The following is a 20,540-nucleotide window of genomic DNA, read 5'->3' as shown; positions in this document are numbered from 1 at the left end:
GCGGCTGCATGTGTCTCTCTCAGCAGAGAGCTATTCCTCTCAGGCACAGCTGCTTATCTAATGCTCTTCAGACCAGACCGTGCGATTGCTCCAACTACTAGAGGGACTGTCCATGGCAGAGCGCGTAGCACTTCTGTCTTTCCACCCACCTTATTTGTCCCACTGATCAGGCACAATGCTGCTCCTTGTGCTCCCAGCACTCTGTAGTGCCATCGAGCGTTCTCCCCTGCCCAGCATGCGGCACAGGTCACTGTGCCTGCCTGCATAAGTACGGCTGTGGCTGGCAAAGCCTTACTGCGTCCCAGTGCAGCTGGCGTCCAGCTCTCCCTGTGCGTTTTGCATGAGACTAGCAGTCCCAGAGGAAAGACGGGGGAAGGAGTTCCAGGAGCTGGAGGGACACAGGGTAGAGGCAGTGATGGATTTCAAGCATCATCTCTGGCAGCTGTGTGTCTGCAGCCTGTGGCGTGGAGATAGAGAGAGCAAGCAGTCTGCAAGATGCAGAGCCAGTGGTGAAAGTAACTTACTTGTAACTTCTCTGAGTCTATTTTCGCCCTCTCAAGCAAGTGTGATCCACATACTGTATGCACAGAGACCAGTGAAAGAGACTGATCCTGTCTTTACTAATAGCTCTCTGTAGCTTCAGATCTCAAAAGAGACAAAGCTGTACAGTTCTCTGGCAGGCTTCCATGACATGACCCAGAACTGTCCCCTGTCCTTGAATAACACCCTGAATTCTTGATTTTGTCTTCTTTTAACTCCTTCCCAACAACACTCTTCCCACAGAGGTCCTGCCACTGGCTTTCGGAACAAAACATGCTTATTCCGTTAGTCATTTTTGCTCTACATCCGAAGCGGGAGCTCTGTTGCACCGGGGGACCCACCACCTCCTGAGCGCAGGGGCTCTGCCACGGCGGCACAATTTCACAGTAATGCAATAACTGAGAACAGGCTGTGGCTGCCGGCACAAGCCTCCCGTGTGTAAGCACAACGCACTGTGCTAGTGGATCCGCCTAGACAAGTCTTATCTGCAGATTAAATGATTCAGTGGTCCTTACCTAATAAGTGAGGAATTTGTGCCTGGACCCTGACACTGCATCTAAATTTATGCACTGCAGTCGGGAAAGGAGCTTAGATTTGTTCAGTTCTCTTCCTGAAAAGGGAGGAAGCAGATTTCTCTGCAAGTAAATCCAGGTGGTCCCCTGGGACTGACTGCAACAGTAGTTTAGTCTCCTCTTTTAAATCAAATCTGGGAAAAAAAGAAAAGGGAAAAAAAAAAAAGAAGCTTTTCTTTCTCCCTGATCTTTTTGTGGCTTTGCCTCTTCCTCCTACCTGCTCTGAGCAGCACCAGTCTGTAGTTGTGGCTCCTTAGATGAAGAGTTCTCAGGAGCCCTGTGACTGTCCATCCTTTGCAGATGTTGCTGAGAGGCCTCACCGTAGCAGCCTTTTCATTGAACTCAGCAATGTGGAAAATTACGAGACAGTCAAACTTTGGAGCAGAACTGGGAAATGTGGGTTTTGGGGGTGGTGGTGGTTTGGTTTTTTACTGGGGAATAGGAGGGAATCGTGGGGACAGTTAACAGGATTCTTGTGAGGATGGACATGGGGACAAATGCCTGCCTGGAAGAAGCCTCCCCTCTAAAATTTGGCCTCCTTAGAGCTGTGAGATAACACAACATGGGTCCAATACAGTAGTACCAGTCGGAACTAAGGAGGACTGTAGCTGGTACCTCTGCGTTCCCCAGCCCAGGCAGTGAGAAGCTGCCGGAGCTGCCTTCAGGCAGCACATAGCAAAGAAAGTTTCCCAAGTCAAAAAACCATGCGTCTGACTCGTGTGTGGAGTCACCAGAGCAGGATGACCTGAGTCATGCCTGTGGCAGCACAGCTGGAGGGATGGTTGCGTAGCAGAGCGATGGCTCAACTCACAGGGCAGAGATTTCCACCCCTGCGAAGGGGGGCACACGCTCAGAAAAAGCCGGAGAGCACAGGGAGCAGGCAGGCACGTGACGGGTAGCCGTGCATGGCTCCGCTCTGCTTTGGCCAGGGGGATCCTGGTGAGCTGGAAGCAGGCGACCGGGCTCCCGTGCAGCAAGACGTTCCTCCTGAGGAGCGCTTGCTGACTGATGCGCGTTTGCTTTTGGTATCCCCAAATTCACCTTTTTTTCCTCCTCGCAAAAGCCTTGCAGCCCCCTGTTCTGTTTTCTGATCCTTGAAAAGTGCATTCTCCTTTTTAGTTCCTTTAAGTTCCTGAAGTCCTTTAGGTCCTGTTGGGGTGGGAAGGAAAATTGGCTGTAGAAGGGGGAAAATAACAATGGGACCATGGTGCCCAGCTGATCTGGAGAGTCAATATTAAAAGGTGCTAAAGACTTTGATATTTGGGTTAAAATGCTGACCAGTTTCGATCCCTCCCATTCCCAGTTTAACCTAAAACACAGCTGCTGCTTTGGACGGCAGGGATTTTCTTTCCCCTCCTTTGCGCTCTCTGTATTGGTAATTTTTACTGCTTTTACTGCCGTTTCCTAACAGTATTTGTCACCTATGACTGAAAAGTGGTAAGCACGAGTAGTACGACCACGATCGTTATTAGGACCCCCAGCTGAGCCCGGACCGCCGCTCACGCTCGGCGTACGATGCCTCTGGTTAAGCAATTGTTTTCCCTCTGTCGACAGCAAGCGTGGCCCAGTGGCACTCAGCAGATCCTGCTCCCTCCTGCCTGGCAGCAGCTGACCGGGGTGGCCACCCACACTTCTGTCCAGCACGCGACCGTCATCCCGGAGTCCATGGCAGGCACCCAACCGCTGGCAGACTGGAGGTAAACTGGAGGGTCCCCGAAGTGCCCACCGGTGCTGGAGGAGGCGTGAGAAGAACCGGGGTGGGAGGGACGCGGTCTCGCGAGGCTGTAGAGCCGGCGGGGGGAGAAGGGCCGAGGCTGCGGCCTATAACCCCCTGTCTGAGAGCTACGGGCAGCCTCGCCGTTCCCCGTCCTTGCGGTGGAGTGCCGTGCCCACGCCGCCGCCTTCAGTGGGTTCCCTGGGGGAAACGCTCCTTCCCGGGGCGACGGGCAGCCCGACGGGCCCTGGAGGAGGGTGCCTCGGCGAAGGCGTCGGGAACCTGCGGAAGAGCCGCCGGCTGCCTTTTAACCGCGCGCCCGTCTCCCCGCTTTGCAGAAACACCCACGCTCACGGCAGCCATTACAATCCCATCATGCAGCAGCCGGCGCTGCTGGCGAGCCACGTCACCCTCCCTGCGGCCCAGCCCGTCAACGTGGGCGTCGCGCACGTCATGCGCCAGCCGCCCGCCGCCGCCGCCGCCAGGAAGAGCAAGCAGCACCCGTCGGCGCCCCGGTGAGTGCGGGTCGTGGCGTCGGCGAGGCAGCGCTCCGTGCTGGGGTTGTGGGGAAGGCAGCCCTCCCGACGCGAAGCGCGCTGACGGGGGGGCGCGTTGACTGACTTCAGCGGGGCGAAAGGAGGTTGGTGCCGTGGCCCGTGAGGGATTGTATCACGCTTTTTTGCGACCAGGCTCTTTGCTGCTTCGCCTTTTCCGTACCCAGGTCAGGAGGGCAGGGGGTAAGAGGCGGTCAGGCACGTTTTATACCTGGTGAGCATCGTTTTGTTGGTGGCTGGAGGGGGTGCAGGATGGGAGACTCGGGCCCTGTTCGTACAGCTCGTGATGCTGCTGCGATTACCTGAGGCCTTGTTGTGGCCGTAGTTAAAAAGGTAGCTATACTCTCAGGTCAGCGTGGTGCAATGCCCGGTTGCCGCACCTTTTCTTCCCCCATCACCTCTGCCCCCACTCCTGAGGTGCAGTGTCTGCATTTGCACAGGATGGTGCACCTCCAGGGGACCAGATCTTCAGGAACACGCGTCTGGTGTGTGCACACGAGATCTGCCCTTTCAAAAGCAATGGGACGATGACCTAACTTCTGAGCTTTAGTGCCCTGCAGAGCGGAGAACTGGGGTGGCTTTAGGCCACCTTCAAGCTCTCTGGCTCCTAACGTAGGTGGGTGGCCCCTATCTTCAACAGTACACACCAGCAACAGGTACCCGCACTGGCCTTTTTCTAATCATAGCAGCATAAAGCAGGAAGCATTTTATAAGGACATCTTATACAGTCCTTAGTCACCTAAATCTATCAACTCTCAGCAGGACCGTTTGGCTCTGCAAGGAAGAGACAGGGTTTTGGTTCATACGATGTTATGTGGCACAACTGAAATGGTAGGATGATTGCAGTGCCTGTCACAGCACTGTAATCTTGCCTAGAGGACAAGGCTGTTTAAGATGTATGTGCAGCTGTTCCTGGGAAAAGTCCTCTGGGCTGTGAAACTAGCACGTTTCTTTAAAAAAACCCAAACCATAACAGCGCAGGGGGGAGAACCAAAATGGGTCACCACTTGTACAGTGGCAAAAACAGTGGAGCTTGTGGTTTTCCTGGGTGACTGGACTGGGGCCAGAGGAGCTCCGAGTTCACAACCAATTTGACTCTAGTTAAGAGGCCACTATTTAAATCCTTCCCCTTTATCTGCTCTCTAATGTTGCATTTACTTTGGGTGGGCTCCAGCTGTCTTAGTCCATTCGTAATGTAGAGGAGAGACAGCTACGTCCCCAGCAAGCCAGCAAAAGAGAATGCCTGTTGCAACCAGTGTGCCTGTGCAGGGCTTTCCCTCTCCCTTCCCTCTCCAGGGGCAGGGTGGCAGTGTCCAGGAGGAATTGGACACTTTCAGAGCAATGGTTTCTACGGCTTCATTGATTGTGAGGCTTTTGTAGCCAAATGAGGAACGTGCTCCTTTTGGAGAGGAGGGTACTCCATGCTGCTCATTGGTATTCAAAAAGCACTGCAAATGCTACTGTGCAGCCATTTGTTATGCAAAAGACCCTGTGTAAGTTGGTATAGTGTGATACGTCCAGAGTGACTTCCTTTTGATGGATGCTACCTATTCCTTTTGTTAGCTCTCAATGTGCAGCCCAGGCCCCACTGTAGAACAAAACCAGAACTTTGGGGTTGGGTTTTTTTTCATTTTTGAATCTGCAAATGTTCTGCAATAGGCAGAAGAAAAACAAGAAATACAAGGAAGAAAGGAAATTTGGGAAATGGGTGAAATGGGCTTTTGTCAGTGTGCTTTGGTAAATATTCCCCTCTGCAGACCTGCACTGCACTGTTTGGTGGACAGGTTCTGTGTTCAGATCCCTGATCCAAGTGGGCCCTTTCCAACTGTCAGGTAGGGAAACTGAAGTAGGAAGACTGGGAAAAAAACAGGACCTGAGCATGTTTTTCTACTGCATAATGAAAAGGTTGTTCTTTTCTTTCTTATTTATATATGCTGTATCTGCTGCCTCACTTGGGAATGAAATGAAATTGAGTATATGCCCCCCCATCTGCGTGCTTTCATCCATGGGACTCCTCTATCCTAGAGGATGAAGCGTTAGGCATGAAATGTTCATTGAAAAGATTCTTAAAAAGAAAAATAAATTTTCAACTAAGAAAAGCAGTTTTCCTGATAAATGATTGTTGTTTTCCACAACAAATTCTAGTTTTACCTTGAGCTTTTTCTGGCCAAAAAATAACTGGTCATGATGCATCCATGCAGGATACAGGAGAAAGGGATTATCACTTGGGTTCTTCTTCCTTCTGCGACAGCCATACTGTGCCTGCCTGTGTTTTGTATGTCTGGGCTGTGTGACTAGCCTCTACCTCCCAGCACAAACTCCTGGGAGGCAGCGTTTCTCATTTGGTAATTTCTAGGGAAAACAAAATTGAATTTTTTACTGAAGGAAACTACTTTTCAGCCAATTATATGAATAAGTCATGTGAGGCACTCTGTCCTTTGAAGAGGTAACTGTGCGAATTTTGCATTTTTCCTGTACTCCATAAATCAATGCCACTGAATCAGAGACCAGGAATCAAAAGCCATGGCGACGAGCAACTTAAGCAAACCGCGTTTTAACCAACCTTTCCCATTTCCAGAAACGCATCCACCTATGAAGTTTCATCCTCTCAATCCATCAGCTCGCCTCAGCGGTCGAAACGAGTGAAGGAAAACACGCCTCCCCGCTGTGCCATGGTGCACAACAGCCCTGCCTGCAGCACCTCCGTCACGTGCGGCTGGGGCGACGTGGCGACCAGCACCACGCGGGAGCGGCAGCGGCAGACGATAATCATTCCCGACACCCCTAGCCCCGCAGTGAGTGTCATCACGATCAGCAGCGACACAGATGAAGAGGAGGAGCAGAAGCATGCACCCACCAGGTGAGCAGCGGCTCTCTGCTCTCCTCTGTGTGTAGGAGAGACAGACAGAGGCAGAGAAGTGCTGGAGTGTCCCAGGAATTGCTGTAGGGTCCCAGGAGCTACAGTTGGGTCACAGCACGCAGGTCATCCTTCATTTCAGAGGAAGGGTGATGGGGAGGCTTAAATACTAGCTGAGCACTCCACAGGGTTAGATGATGTTCCCTACCATGCTGTACATTTGCTGTGTGACCTTGGAGAAGTGTCGTAGTCTTTCTGTGCCATACTCTGTCATCTGTAAGAGGAAATAATAGTTTCTCTATCATCTCACAGGACTGTTGAAAGGAGACTTTAGAGATCCTATGGTGATGAGCCCCTTTAAGTCAAGTAGCTGTTTAAAACAAAGACAAGAAGAAGGGCTTGGAAGGAAGATAGCTTGAAATTCCCTTTTCTCTTTCTAAGTGATCCAGGCATCTGTAAAAAGCATTAAATGACACCTTGCATATGTGCTATTTTCCATAAAAAGGTCCTGAAAAACAGTTAGTGGTTGTGTCATAAACACTCAGTAATGGTAAATACATTGCAAGAGGTTTGCTCAGTTCCGATTGTGTTGCCGAAACATCCCTGATCTATTGTAAAAAGTGGCAGAAACTGATTGCTTTTTGACTGACTCTGCAGAGAGGCATAGAGGAGGCTATAAAGACCATGGTGACTGAGTTTGCTCCTCAGAGAATTAACTCACCCGTGGCCCAGGACCGCTGCCACTGCTGATCATCTACTGTGGATGAGAGAAGACTTAATTTTCCAGGACTGTCTTTTCAGCACCTTTCGTCATATGCAAGCACTCTAGGTTTCCCATCTGATGCCAGTCACAAGACATCACTCTGCTTTATAAGTTGTAGAGAAGTAGCCTTGCAAACAGCTGAATAATTATACCATCTTTATGTTGGTAAATGAGCTAGGAATTTTTTAACCTTATCCGTCCAGTATTGTTGGGAGAATTATTTTTTTTAATGTATTTAGAATGTGCTCCATGGTAGATTTTCCTTTAATCACTGGAGATATCTATCTAAATCTCTGCATCTCTGCGCTGTGTTGATAAGTAGAGCACTGCAAATGCGCACAGAACAGATGAGATGCATTTGGCCTCAAGGAGCTAAAAATCTGTAAAGAAGAGCCCTATGATTCAGGCGTCCAGGGCTTCAATTTCAGCCTGCCTTCCGACAGCCACCACTGCTTCCCATTCCCCTTCTCCCTACCAGTGACCTCCACTGGGCAGCAAGAGCTCAGTGCCTCTCAAATTCAGGCTTGCCATCAATCCAATGGTTATCACGGGGAATTGATCACAGGACAGCGTAACATATTTCACTTTAAAAAAGAAAAAAATTTTTTAAATTGCTACAGTATTTCTTAGTTTGGTAGGGAGAAGAAAGTGTGTTTCCAGAAAGAGTTGAATGAAGGTCGGTGTGGAAGTCAGATGGACTGTAAATAAGGAACCCCCACTTCCAGGGCTCTTATGGGAAAGGAAGGGCAAGACAAAAGAGATGCTGAAAACCAAGGTTACGTGGTGGGGCAGCATGAAGAGGGCAGGTATCTCAAGCGTCACAGGAGCTATTTGCAAGCGTGTTTACCTATGGTGCTGATCCCAGGCTTTGGGAGATTATGTGCAAATGCTTATACTTACTGCCTGGGTATCATCTTGGGTCCAGAGGGGGGTGGAGGGAAGAGCTGGAATCCTGCGGCCACTTCAGCTAACGCTTGTTTCCTCTGCTTCAACTTTGCTGCCATCTGACCAGTTTCTTCACTCAGCACCTCTCCAGGGAGACAGACAGAACAAAGTTCTGGAAAATGTCTGGAAATCGAGTTGGGAGTTTGGGGTATTTAAAAATTTGGGCAATGTCTGCTGAGGGGTTAGGAAAGTAGTCCCAGCAGCCAGACTTACATAAACAAACTGGCTTTGATATGACTAAAGCATATTCAGGACACGTTCCTGCCTGGGATCAGATCCCTGGCTACTTTTTGTATCCATATGGCATATCTATACAGAGTGCCAGGGTGCCAGCATTCGTGGAAGGCCAAAGCTTAAGAGCTAGATTTAATTTCTGAGCCATGTAGAGACATTTCACATGGGCATGGGCTGTTCTCGGGCACTTTTTGAAATTCCAGAGTGAGTTAAATTGCCTGTGCAGATGTAACCAGAGCAAGTGAAGAATTGGAGGCAGAGACACAGATGGAAAACAGCATGTCCAGAATGAGAATTTTTGGTTAAAGTCTCCGGGAGAGTGAAATTAACTTGCTCAGTGCCTTTTGACCTTCCCAGATCTAAGACCAAATTCTCAGCTGGAGTAAGAGTGTAGCTTCCAGTTAAGGAAGCTCTATCAGCATTTAATGCCAATGAACTTTGCCTCTGCCAAAGTTGAGGTCTTTGACATTGAAAGTGCATCACATTTAGGAAAGCACCTCCAAGTTTTCTTACTCGCCTTTTTTTTTTGGCTCCAAGAAAAATGGGAGTGACAATTAAGTATGTGCTTTAATGTAATCAGTGCCCAAAGGTTCAGGATCTGAGTCGAAAATGAAACTCTGCAAAGAATGCATTGTCTTGCCCATATTTATGCAAATATTACCCTATTGGGTAATAGCTGTGGTGTGGGGGTGAAAAATAAGGAATGACTTGGAACATGCTATTGGTCACATCCTAACAATATTAGCTTTTTTCTAGATTAGAATACAGAAATCGTACGGCACTTCACAGTTCAGAGTTAATTGTCTGATCCCATCTTCTTGATAGCAGTGGTATCTTTGCATTAATTTCACTGAACATTGGATCAGCTCCTGAATTTGCTGCAGCACTTCCTTCCCTTATTTCCTATGGAGTTAGAAATTTTTCTTTGACCCATGAGATGTTTATTTTGTTGATTGCTCAGCGAAGAAAGATTAGAGCTACCTGTGGTTGTGAGAAGTAGTAGATCTTTCAACGATGTAAGAGTTCATAAGTCTCAGTTTAAGAAGGACTAGTAATGCTGATAAAATATGATACTGCTGATGCAGTAATGGAGCCCTACAGCTTGGATTTACTGTGACAGAAAAGCCTCTCTAATACCAGAGCAGCAGAGAGAACTTTTCTTGTAAGAGGGAATGCAAATTTTTTACTGGCGAAAGAAAAATCTGAAGAATTCAGTGTGATATGGGCAGAATTTTCCATTTCCTAATGAAAAGCACAGATGTTCAAGTAGGATGTTTATGAACTACCAGCTGACCAGGCAGGCAGGCCAGCACGTTGCTCATTCTTTGCTCAAATGTGTTTTGCGCTGTTGACGAGTGTAGCTTGGGGTGATCTTTTGAAAATCAATAGTCATCTGAAAATGTTGGGCTCCTGTTGGGTAAAGGTACTGGGGAGACGGTGCAAGGTGGGCTCTGGAGGACCTGCTCCATGGAACCTTGTCAGAGAGGGCCCTCTACTGGGCCCCAGCCCGGTGCCTGGGGCAAAATCACAGAGGAGGGACCTCAGGTGCAGTTCTGCAGGGACGGTCCTCAGAGAAATGGTAAGAGATTTTCAGGGGGCAAATTCCTGATTTAAAAAGTCAGTTTGTCAAAACCAAGGCTTTTTGCAGGCTACACTGAGATTTGTTTAGTAATATCCCTGACACAGTGAAATCCGGGGAAGCTTCAAAACTGAAAAAAAATTTGACTTGTATTTAAGGGAGAGAAAGTGTTAGGGGATTAACTAATTAAGGGGAAGACTTCTTTTTTTCTGGTTTAATGGAGGGGACTTTTTCTTTCAAAATATAAGCAAATAATGGGAAAAAAATTGACATTGTCAAAATAAAAAGGGAACATTTTTAGTGAATGAAATTGGTTTTACTTGGTTTCTGATGCCCACAAAGTTTTGCATGTGACATTTTGTCCTGTAGAACAGCAGAAAAAAAATCTGCTTATAAAAAGCATTATATGAACAGGAAACAATTTTGTCACCCTGTTTATTTATCACCAGTGAATTTCTAAACTCTCAGTTCAGCATCCTTTACAAAGAGACTTTACAAGCCAAAGAGATCTTTACTGCTGTGCTGTAAGATAATACCCTGACTGTTATTTATTCTGGAAAGAAGAATTTAGGTCTAACCATTACCTGTAAAGCACTGAAGAGAATAAAACCAGAGAGTAGACTTGATATTTTTCTTATGAATTTATTCTTCTTAAGTTTCTCTACTTGCTCTTGCAAGAAAGTCAAGCAGACAGATAGACAGACCCACAGTGCAACTGCAGTCACGGTAATCGGAGCACATGTTCAGTGAGTAGAAAATAGTAGGGTTTAAGTACTCCCCAGTATGCAGCTTCACGTGGTGCAGTGGTTTAAATGTAAATCTTGCCTTGATTAAATATTTCTGAAGCTTAAAAGTAGAGAAAAATAAAGCAACCACTTAAACGCAGAGCAGAGAGGCACAAACGCACCCTGGAATTGTGGCCAGGAAGGAGGGAGAGCACGCGTGGTCCTGCGGGAGGGATATGCTGGGCTGTGCTGGTGGTGCAGCGTGGGGTATTTCCACGTCCTGCCAAGGGACGCATGGCGGAGCGTGGCAGGAGGAAGGGGTGGAAGGAAAGGCAGCGGAGGTGGCCGCTGTGACGTGCCTAGATGACTTCCCATCCAAGCAATGAGCGCAGCAGCCAAGGAAAACGTGACTTTCTTGAAACAATACAATGGTGGCCTTGAGGTGCGTGGGTTTGGGGGTTCTTCCACCCCGAAGAGGCAGCAGAGCCCCTCATTTCTCCACCGCCTGCTCTGTCTGCGCTGGTATCATAAGTAGCACTTCTCCAGCTTGGTTTTCCATGGGATCCTCACAGTAATCGCTGTCTTCCTGGGCAAGAAAGACTGACCGCAGCTGTCGCGTGGGCATACTGAGTAACTGCCTCATTGGCCATCTTCACTGGCACAAAATTCTTGCCGGGGTTGGTTTTTTTCCCTTTCTCTTAAGATGGTAAACTATACAGCGAAGTCTCCGTGTGTGAGTCTCAGCTTTATAATGGAGCGTAAGCTAATGCAAGATGCCATTCACCTTATTTACGTCATAGTGCAATGGTGGTAGAGCCTACTTCAGAGGACTTTAATTCCCCTTAGGCAGAGAAATTGCTGGCAGGCACAAACCAGGTGTTTTTGCCAACTCGCTGATGTGCGTGTGTGAGGGTCAAAGTACCATTTGTAATTCTCTTTTGACATCTAGCCTATTGTGGCTATGTTATGCTGTGCATAGTAATGCACTGACTCTGCATAGCAATACGTTGACTAACCACAGTCATTTGGTAAAAAGATCGCTGCCTTCCATCTCCAGAAGACACACTGACATGCACCTAATACTTAAAATAACAGAGATAGACAGTAGCTCTCTCAGCAAACCTTCAGCAGCAGGACCTTTACAACCTGCTAAGCAATTCGGTATATACGACTTAAGTAGCTGCAGCACGTGCTGTGTAGCCTAATAAAATGGCCTCAGTGTAGTACTTGATAAATATTTCTTACCATCACAAATTCACAAAGAAGGTGAGAGCAGATTAACAGGTCGGGATGGAGGCTGAGCTGAAGAGAGAGGGGCATGTTCTCAACACTGAGCTATGCATGGCATAAGATTTCAATGTGAAGAGAGTGATTGCAATTGTAGTGTGACTTTTTGTTGGCTGACTCTCTATTTTCCTAGAATAGGTGGATTATTCTGAAGCAGCAAACTGAAAAGTTTGCATGTTATTAAGTTTTCAGAGATGTGGAACAGAATTTTTGTGACGTGATGTAGAACTAACGTGCCATGGTCCATGTGCACACCAGTTCAAAGGGACAGTTGTGCGATGGCTGCCTTCGTCCTCCAAACTAGAAGGCCATGTCGGTGACCTTGAGAGCTGAAAGCTTCTGTTGCTATAGTGTCAGCCACACTGAAAGGTCTGTATCTCTTTGGGTGAACCGCACACTGAAGAATTACCCCCACTAGACACCATTTCCTTTTTCTGGCGTTCTGGTGTAACTCAAGATTCTCGGGGAAAAAAGATCCTGTTCATGCAATGCTGTTACATACCGAGCTTTTGGGCTGGGCCTTCAGCAAATAGAAATCATCTCAAGTTGCATTGCTACAAAAGCTGTTGTCCCTGCCCTTGTCCACACCTAATTCAACATCTTCTTCTCCTTAACTTCCTCTCACTTTTCGTTCTTAGCATCTGCCCTCGGCACCTTTCCATTAACAGTATCTCAGATGCCCACCTTAGTTTCTTGCCCAGTGCCCGTGCACAACTCTCTTCTCCTTCCTCTGTGAGACTTTTCCTTGAGATCTTTCCTTGCTGTGGAGAAGAGGGACCCACGTCCGTCTCTCTGCTGTGTGCTCAGGAGGGTGGTGTAATGTTAGAGACCTGTCTCCAAGACCTGCTTCTACATGTTCGAAGGCATGATTGTGCTCTGTGTCTGCACATTGGACAGACGTGAATTGTTTTGTGTCCAAGTTTGAGAACAAGCTCTTTGGGACCAGGTGGGAATGGGCTACCACTCATAAACTAATAGTAAACTCACAAAGCAAAGCGTATTTTTCCAGCTGTTGTTCTGAAAGGGAGGATGCAGCTCCAGCCAGTAAGGGTTAAAAAGCCTTCCTAGCTTACTGCTTTTCAGTCTGTATAGATGGATTTGATGCTACTTCAATAATCCTCCCCCCCTCCCTCCTCTGGAGAATTAAAATACACCTACCCACATAATGCAGGCAGGCACGCAAGCTGACCAGGAACACATATCGACTCTCGACACTACTAAATCACGTATGCTGCTGCTACTGTGCTTGCAGGAGGGAAAGCAATTACCAGGCTTGGAGCAAGCTTAATAGGAAGGGGGCAAGACTTTTAATAGTATTTTTCTGTGTAAGCACAAACATCCCCAAAAGCTGTGGCTGAGTTATAGGAATACAGTAAGCTTGCTGAGTAGGCAAGTGCTGTGTCAACAGGTAAAAGCTCTCAGTCCTGATAGTTTGTGAGCAGGGAAGGTGATACATCAGCCTGGACCTCACACAGATAGCTCCTGTATTACTACGAGGTGGGGGGAGCAGCTGAGTCCTCAGAGGGAGCTGGGAGGAGGACAGTTGCTGGTAGCAAGAAGGCTTTGAGAAGGAGGAGTGCTAGCTCTTCTGGGTTGAATTTTCAAAAGCCCCATTTTGGCTTAACATGTGTCTTTAAGCCTGTGAATCAACTGATTTTCAGCATGAGTTGGGCCTTTGATGCTTTTGAAATTCCCACCCTTTATCTCTGGGGCAGGCTATGGCTGAGCTCTGGGCACATGTGAATAGTCCCAACTGACTTCTCTGCCTGCTCTAACATTAACTGCAGTTGTTACCTTTCCTAAATACAAAAATCCAGTTGCTTTCGATGGGACTCCTCATGCGCTTGAAATAATGCAGCCTGCTGAATCGAGAGGCTAATCACTTGGGCCCTAATCCTGAAAGTATTTACCCATGTGCTTTAGCTCTGTTACTGGAATAGTCCAGCTGACTTTGGTGGATGACGCATATTAGTAGTGCTGAGCACTTGCGTAAGGCCTGGCAGGACCATAGCTCTGGTCCTTCTCAGTTTCCCATCCGTGAAATGAGTTTAGTAACCTGCTGTGGTCCCTTTCTCTGGAAAGGTTTGGGCTTGGGGTCACTTATTTGTTTAACCAAACAGATCTACTTGATTTTCTTACTGTAATCAAGGAGCTTATAACACTTTGAAGGAGAAGGCTCATCATGGTCCCTGCTTTGACAAGCCCTCAATCAAACTGGTGAAAAATATGCCCATTCTAAAACAACAAATAGCACAGATTACACAGAAAAATACCCTTCCAGTTCTACAGCTCAGCCTTCCCATGTCAAGTGTCAGCCGAGAGCACGTATTTCCAGTTCAGCAGCTCAGCCACTTATGTAAGGAAGGGACTGTAAAAGAATAGCTAGACCTTATCAGTTGTCAGAAAACTCTTTAGTGACTTGATTTTTCTTTATAAAATGCAATAACTGTCAGAGATAGAGAATATATATCTCTTCCTAACTGGCAGCCAAGGGTAGCTGCAAAGGGCAAGCAGTGTGGATACTCATAAATGTGTGATTACAGGCATTTCTACTGAAGGGGAGAGGAATATTGATGCAATATTCGTCATTTTTATTGGCTTAATATTCTTCTTTCATAGCACCATATCCAAACTGCTGTGTCTTTCTTCACATACAGTAGTTGTCCATCTAAGATATGCTGTTGCTCTTTCCATTTCTAATCCAGTGCTCTCCAGCTCCTTGTGGAAAGCCAGAATACCAGGGTTCACTGTTGTACGCCTTCCCCATCGAAAATATCCCTGCCCCTGCAAGGACTGGTTTCAGCTTCCAGATTGCTGTGCAATACCTTCCCCTCCTTCTCTGTCATCTGCCCTGTTTCAAGTGTTAATGCTTTTAGGATAGCAGGGGCCTCTCGAGATGTATTTTTCACTGTGCATAGAACAACATGGTCTTGTGTGCTCTTTGGGGCATGCCAGGATCCTGTGATGATAGCCCAGCGAAAGTCTCTGTGATGGTAACTTGTTTGTGAATGCAGCACCCCAAGGCATTCTTTAATGGAGAAAATGATAGCTTTTCGGTTATAAGTCTTGGGAGTAAGGTGGTGAGTTGCAGTTTGTGAATGCTGACAGAGAGGCTTTGGGACAGACAAGTTGAAGGGAACCCACCAGTGCTCCTTTAGTGCTGTGAAAAATAAATAAGGCAAACAATGTCCTTGGAAGGAAACTGTTCTCAGTATCTGCTCCACCTTTCCCTGGGTAAGAAGCGATGCTGAGACTAGGAAACAAATGGCTCCATCACAGACTAAGACCAGATTAATCAGCTGTTCCCTGGACTGGACTGGCCAGAGTGAGAGAACTGAGAGGAGACTTCATGGGAAAGGGATCTCTCTCTTTTTAAAGTGCACACTCAAGTAGTTAAGAGATAGATTCCTTTTTCCCTGTGGAATTTCTGTTCCTGTTGGGGCTGTTTCCACTATTAAGCCTAATTACTTAGCATTTTATGTGCTAACCGTTTCTTTTCATCATTTTAAAAACTTCTGTTGCCATAACAACATAATGCAATCAGTGAAACATAGCAGCTATTTTCTGTAGTCAAGGTCTGTGCACTGTCAAGGATGTGAGCCATTTAAGCAAATCTTCACCATCCCCCTTCCTCCCTTCTCTTTCTTGCTCTCTCTTTTTTCTACCTAAAAAAGCTCATAACAGGAAGGAGAAACCATCAGGAATAATTAGACACAATAGAAGAGCAAATCCCAATCGTACTCGTGCACTCTAGTCTAATGAACTTCTCGCGCTAATCTTGGAAGTGTTGATGTTCCTTTTTAATCACTTTTTTGATGTCATAGATAGATTAGCTGCAGCAGGACCTTGATAATCCACGCTAGAGTGAGGAGACCCAGTGCCTATTCAGAGAAAGAAAAGAAAACCCAAAGCATTACATACTTTGCTCATTTTTTCGTTATTTGTTCCTCAGTTTCAAATGTTTATTGAGAATATATGCCCATTGTACAGTATAAGTAAATAGAATGGAGTGTATTTTGTAGATTCATGGGATTTAAGCATGAAAAGTTGTAGCATCTATTATTAAATCATTGCTGGAAGGCTGGGAGAAACCGCCACGTTTTTGTGGGGGTGGTGAGACTTGCAACAAAGCATAGTATAACTGCTGGGCTTCTACTGCACACATATATAAAAAGCAGTCTGAAAATAAATCTGGCAGTCTGGTTCAGCACTATTCTAAGCAGTGTGAATGTAAGATCTATCCACAATGTCTTACTCACTCCTTGACCTCCATGAAGGCTTTCCTGGAATAGCAACGAGTGAGTTTTGAAGCCTGGGATTTGGCTTAAGCAGCCTCTCTCTGGCGGAGGACTGAAGGGTGTGCTTTGCCTTTATGGAGCTAGTCTGCCGCAGGCAGAGTCTTCTGGTGGCTTCCAAGTCGATCGTCACCCATTCACTCTTTCCACTTGTGTGCTTGTGTTTCAGCACCTTGTCCAAGCAAAGGAAGAACGTCATCAGCTGTGTCACTGTGCATGACTCCCCCTACTCCGATTCCTCCAGCAACAACAGCCCTTACGCCGTGCAGCATCGCGCAGGGCAGAATAATGGGAACACCTACGACACCAAAGGGGTTCCAGAGACTCACTGCAGTGGGAACCCCCGAACGATCATCGTGCCACCACTGAAAACCCAGGCCAGTGAGGTGTTGGTAGAGTGCGATAGCCTGGCACCAGGTAAATTGCACCTCTTCCGTCAAGAAAATTAGTAAGAAATAAATGATTTATCTTGGAAGAATCTCATTGTTCGGTTTCATTTTGTTTGTTTGTTTGTTTTGTTTTCCAAAGAAACCATGCTCCTACCCTTCTCTCGAGTGACACATCTGTTCTTGGGTGCCGTATTGCATTATTTATGTGCCCTGGTACACTCAGGAGTCACGGGGGCAAGTGTCGGTCCCAGTTACTTCTGTACAAACCCAAGAGCAGAATGCAGCCTTTAGCTCAACATTTGACATGAAAGGCTCCCAAATGCAAGTGTGAACCTTTGCTGCCTTGCCTTTCTGTAGGTTTACTTTAAAACGGGTAAGAGATTGAAAACACATGTGCATTTTCATCCAAACTTGTTGACGTTTCTGGGAAGAACATTTTCCCCAGGATCTTCATTACGGACTGATGAGGTTTGCTCATCCAGAGCCTCCGCAATGCTAGATAGTACCATGTGTTGAAAAGGGGCTTATGGTGGAAGTCTGGCCCAAAGCAATTGGCTTTGAGCTACTTGGCAGTCCTTTTCTTTTGACGCACTGCTGGTGAACACAAAGGCTCAGAGGGTGAGCTCCCCACTAGCTCCTTCTCCCTCCCTTCCTACTCACCCGGAGGTCAGCCAAGCCAGGGCTTTTTTGTGCTGTGCACACTATACTTTCCTTCCTCTCCTTGGGATTTGTACCTGCATCGTACAGTTCTGCTGGCAGAACAGTTTCTCACACTTCTGAAGGATCTATAAAGCCTTCTCTGGGCCCGGTTTGGGTCCGGATATCGGGTCTGCTTGTCTGCCTCTAGGATAACAGGCTGGCCATGTGTATGAAGCACTGCTGAGGTATTCTGTTAATTAAGAGAAACCATTTTCTTATCCTGCTTCTGTTGTAAGTCTCCTCCCAAAAGGCACTCTGGAGGAGATTCAGTGAGGAAAAGGTAGGGTGAGCAATTAAAGAATGTGATGTAAGCTACAAATGTGTTTCCTTTCCTGGCACAGTCACCACCAGTCACCACTCATCCTCCTACAAGTCCAAGTCCTCCAGCACCGTGACCTCCACCAGCGGTCACTCTTCAGGGAGCTCGTCTGGAGCCGTTGCCTATAGGCAGCAGCGACCAGGAGCACATTTCCAGCAGCAGCAGCCTCTTAATCTAAGTCAGGTAAGTCAACCGAGACAGATTTTGGTGGTGCGTCGTCCAGCTGTTGCCTACTGCTCCTCCAGCGTGGGCTTTCCCAGTCTAATGATAGTTGGGCCCCGTGTCGAGTTTGCTCAACTTGTTTCAACTTCGCTGCAGACCTTGATCTTCCAGCTCAGGCAGCAGAGGTAGTGGAGATCCCACTCCTGAGTGGGCTGGTGGTGCTCTTTCCGTGTGTTTTGAAGTCAGATGATCTAACATTTTCAGTGCGAATAATGGGAGAGAGAAGGTGCAGTGGCTCAGACACAAAGGAGTGGAGCAGTGGGAAGGACTGAGTTCTCCTTAGCTGTAGGTAACCATGGGGAGAGTATCTTCCAAGCGAAGGGAGTGCATCAGCCCAGCTGCGGGACTGGGAGAGAAGTCCCCGTCAGATGTGACGAGGCGAAGCAGAGTCCCTATGCATATAGGTGACCTCTTGTAATGAGTTTGATCCATCCCGTGAGAAACCTGGGCTGAGATCTGGGCAAATCCCGTTGCTTGGCAGGGTGCAGTTCTCAAGATGTTTCATAGTCTGTGATCAAAACACCCAGGGAGCTCCCCAGGAGCTTCAGTAAATAATGCCCTTTTCACGTACTGCTCCTGGGGCCTCTCTCTTCCCTGAGGTGAGGTAATGAGAGTAGGGAATTTACAGCACAGTTACCAACGTTTCAAGAAGAGAAAGTCTGGAGAGCTCAGAGGACAGTGCTGGTTTGCATCCAGAGCTGGATATAAGCAGAACTGTTTGGGTTTGGGGTGGGTTTTTTTAATTAATTTGGGGGAGAAGAATGTCCCCTCCCCCTCGAAAGGTAGTTGAAATTTAAAAATTTAAACAAACTCAAAACAAAAGTGAGTGAAAATGGAGGAAGTGGGCGAGATGCTGTTTCCAGGAGTGGGGGAGGAGTGTGGCTGCCGCGTTTCAGACCACAATGACAGCGCAGGGAGTGCTTACAAAGAGGATGAGAGGGCTTGGAAGAATAGAAGGAAGTAACGCGGAGCATTGCCCTTCTTGCCTTCTAATTCCTGCTTTATTGGTTATTTAATATTCTGACTACAAATGACCGGGAAAACTCCTTGATGTTATTGTGCAGTGCAAAAAAACAACTTAGAAAATCCCTGAAAAAGTACATTGCTCCTGTCCCGCTGCAAGAAGTTGCCTGTGCTCAAGTAATTATAGCTGATTGCGTGAGGGTACCAGGCACCTTCAGGATCTGATCGAGCCGAGGGTTTTATCTTTAAAAAATAAAGTAGTTATTTTTACTAACCAAGGAAATGATAACCGCAAAGACGCAAACCGAGCAAAAATAAATTGCCTGCTCCAGGCGTAGTTAGGCAACTTCACTCCCCTAAGCTGTCAGCGCACCACATTTCATCGGCAGAGAGTTCACCAACAAAAGCCGCGTGTTGTGTGAGCGACTGGACTGGCGGAAGATGTTCTTAGGAGTCGGGCGTCCGAGGTTGGTAGCTGTGCCAGCAGGTCGCGGCTCAAACTGGGGGACTCCGTTATCCTTTTGGGGGCCATTTGGGTGAACGTATGAAACTACAGGGTCTTCGTAGGCTTGGGAGGGACCCTTTGCCGTCATCCGTTTCCCAGGGAAGGCGGTGGTGATGCTGAGGGTGTCAGGAGGAGCACAAGGGACCTTCCTGAGGCCGTCCTGGTGTCACAGGGAGGCTCCCGGGCACCACTGACGAGGTAGAGAGCCGTCTCTTGTCTTGTAACCGCTTATCACTGTTGCTGTCTTTATCCAGGCCCAGCAGCACATCACGACCGATCGCGCAGGGAGTCACCGGAGACAGCAAGCCTACATCACTCCAACGATAGCTCAGGCCCCGTACTCTTTCCCGCACAATAGTCCCAGCCACGGTACGGTTCATCCTCACTTGGCTGCGGCTGCCGCTGCTCACCTGCCCACCCAACCCCACCTCTACACATACACCGCCCCCGCCGCCCTGGGCTCCACGGGCACCGTCGCGCACCTGGTGGCCTCCCAAGGGTCGGCGCGGCACGCCGTGCAGCACACCACCTACCCCGCCAGCATCGTCCACCAGGTCCCCGTCAGCATGGGCCCGCGGGTTCTGCCCTCGCCCACCATCCACCCGAGTCAGTACCAGGCTCAGTTTGCCCATCAGACCTATATCAGTGCTTCTCCAGCCTCCACAGTCTACACTGGATACCCACTGAGCCCCACCAAGGTCAACCAGTACCCTTACATCTAAAACACTGGAATAAGGAGCGAGAGACGCACCCGTCCCGGGGGAGCGAGGCGGCCGCTTTTGTACTGAAGAACGTGACAAACTAACAATGCAATGGGAGGCTCGCGTGAAACTTGAACAAAGGAGACTTTAAGGAAGAAACGAAAAAGAGGAAAGAAGGGGGAGAACCAATTCTACACTTTTTATTTAAAAAAAAAAAAAGAAAATGGAAAAAAAGAACAGAAAAAAAAATAAAACAAACCACAAAAAAACAACCATTCTGCACCAAACTAGAGAGAGAGAGAGAAGCAGAAGGACCCTCCAGCGGGTCCTGTCTTTTGAAGAACTTCACCAACAGACTTTTAAAGGTTATTTTCATCCGATAGTGAGCTACATTTAGAAATTTGTTGTCCAGAACACCTAAAATGAAATCCATTAGGTTTTTGATCCAATAGGTATATGGATTAGGGATTTATCCAGCATTTCAAAGGGTTTATACCCCATCTTTGCAGTGGGTTTTGTATCCCAAAGCATACATAAGGTTTTGGGGTTCTTTTTTCTGGAAATTGAAAGTGGGTAAGGGAGGTTGAGGGAGGAGGAGAAAATGTTGTCCCAGTGCTCTAAATTCGGATCTAGCACTGCTACGCTTAAACACACCTGGGCAAAACAGGCCATGCAGC

The 20,540-nt window shown here is 47.6% G+C and overlaps 1 protein-coding gene across 3 annotated transcripts in view; it reads left to right on the top strand.

Moving 5' to 3' along the window:
- HIPK2 (homeodomain interacting protein kinase 2) overlaps positions 1-20,089 on the top strand; it is an 88,500-nt gene extending 68,411 nt beyond the window's left edge. For 2 of the 3 annotated variants that reach the window (XM_010566279.1, XM_010566277.1), the window contains exons 9-14: positions 2,667-2,809; positions 3,165-3,341; positions 5,959-6,240; positions 16,235-16,482; positions 17,495-17,655; positions 19,417-20,076. In XM_010566279.1, coding sequence (XP_010564581.1) covers positions 2,667-2,809; positions 3,165-3,341; positions 5,959-6,240; positions 16,235-16,482; positions 17,495-17,655; positions 19,417-19,884 — 1,479 coding nt within the window. In that variant the 3' untranslated portion in view covers positions 19,885-20,076. Of the gene's footprint in view, positions 1-2,666; positions 2,810-3,164; positions 3,342-5,958; positions 6,241-16,234; positions 16,483-17,494; positions 17,656-19,416 lie in introns of all 3 variants that reach the window. The other variant, XM_010566278.1, reaches the window with a different exon arrangement.
- The last annotated feature ends 451 nt before the right edge of the window (positions 20,090-20,540 follow it).

This window comes from Haliaeetus leucocephalus, unplaced genomic scaffold, assembly GCF_000737465.1.
Source record: "Haliaeetus leucocephalus isolate CR32 unplaced genomic scaffold, Haliaeetus_leucocephalus-4.0 Scaffold206, whole genome shotgun sequence".
Taxonomy (NCBI): domain Eukaryota; kingdom Metazoa; phylum Chordata; class Aves; order Accipitriformes; family Accipitridae; genus Haliaeetus; species Haliaeetus leucocephalus.
Note: the sequence above shows the minus strand (reverse complement) of the source record. Positions and strands in the feature narration are given on the sequence as shown.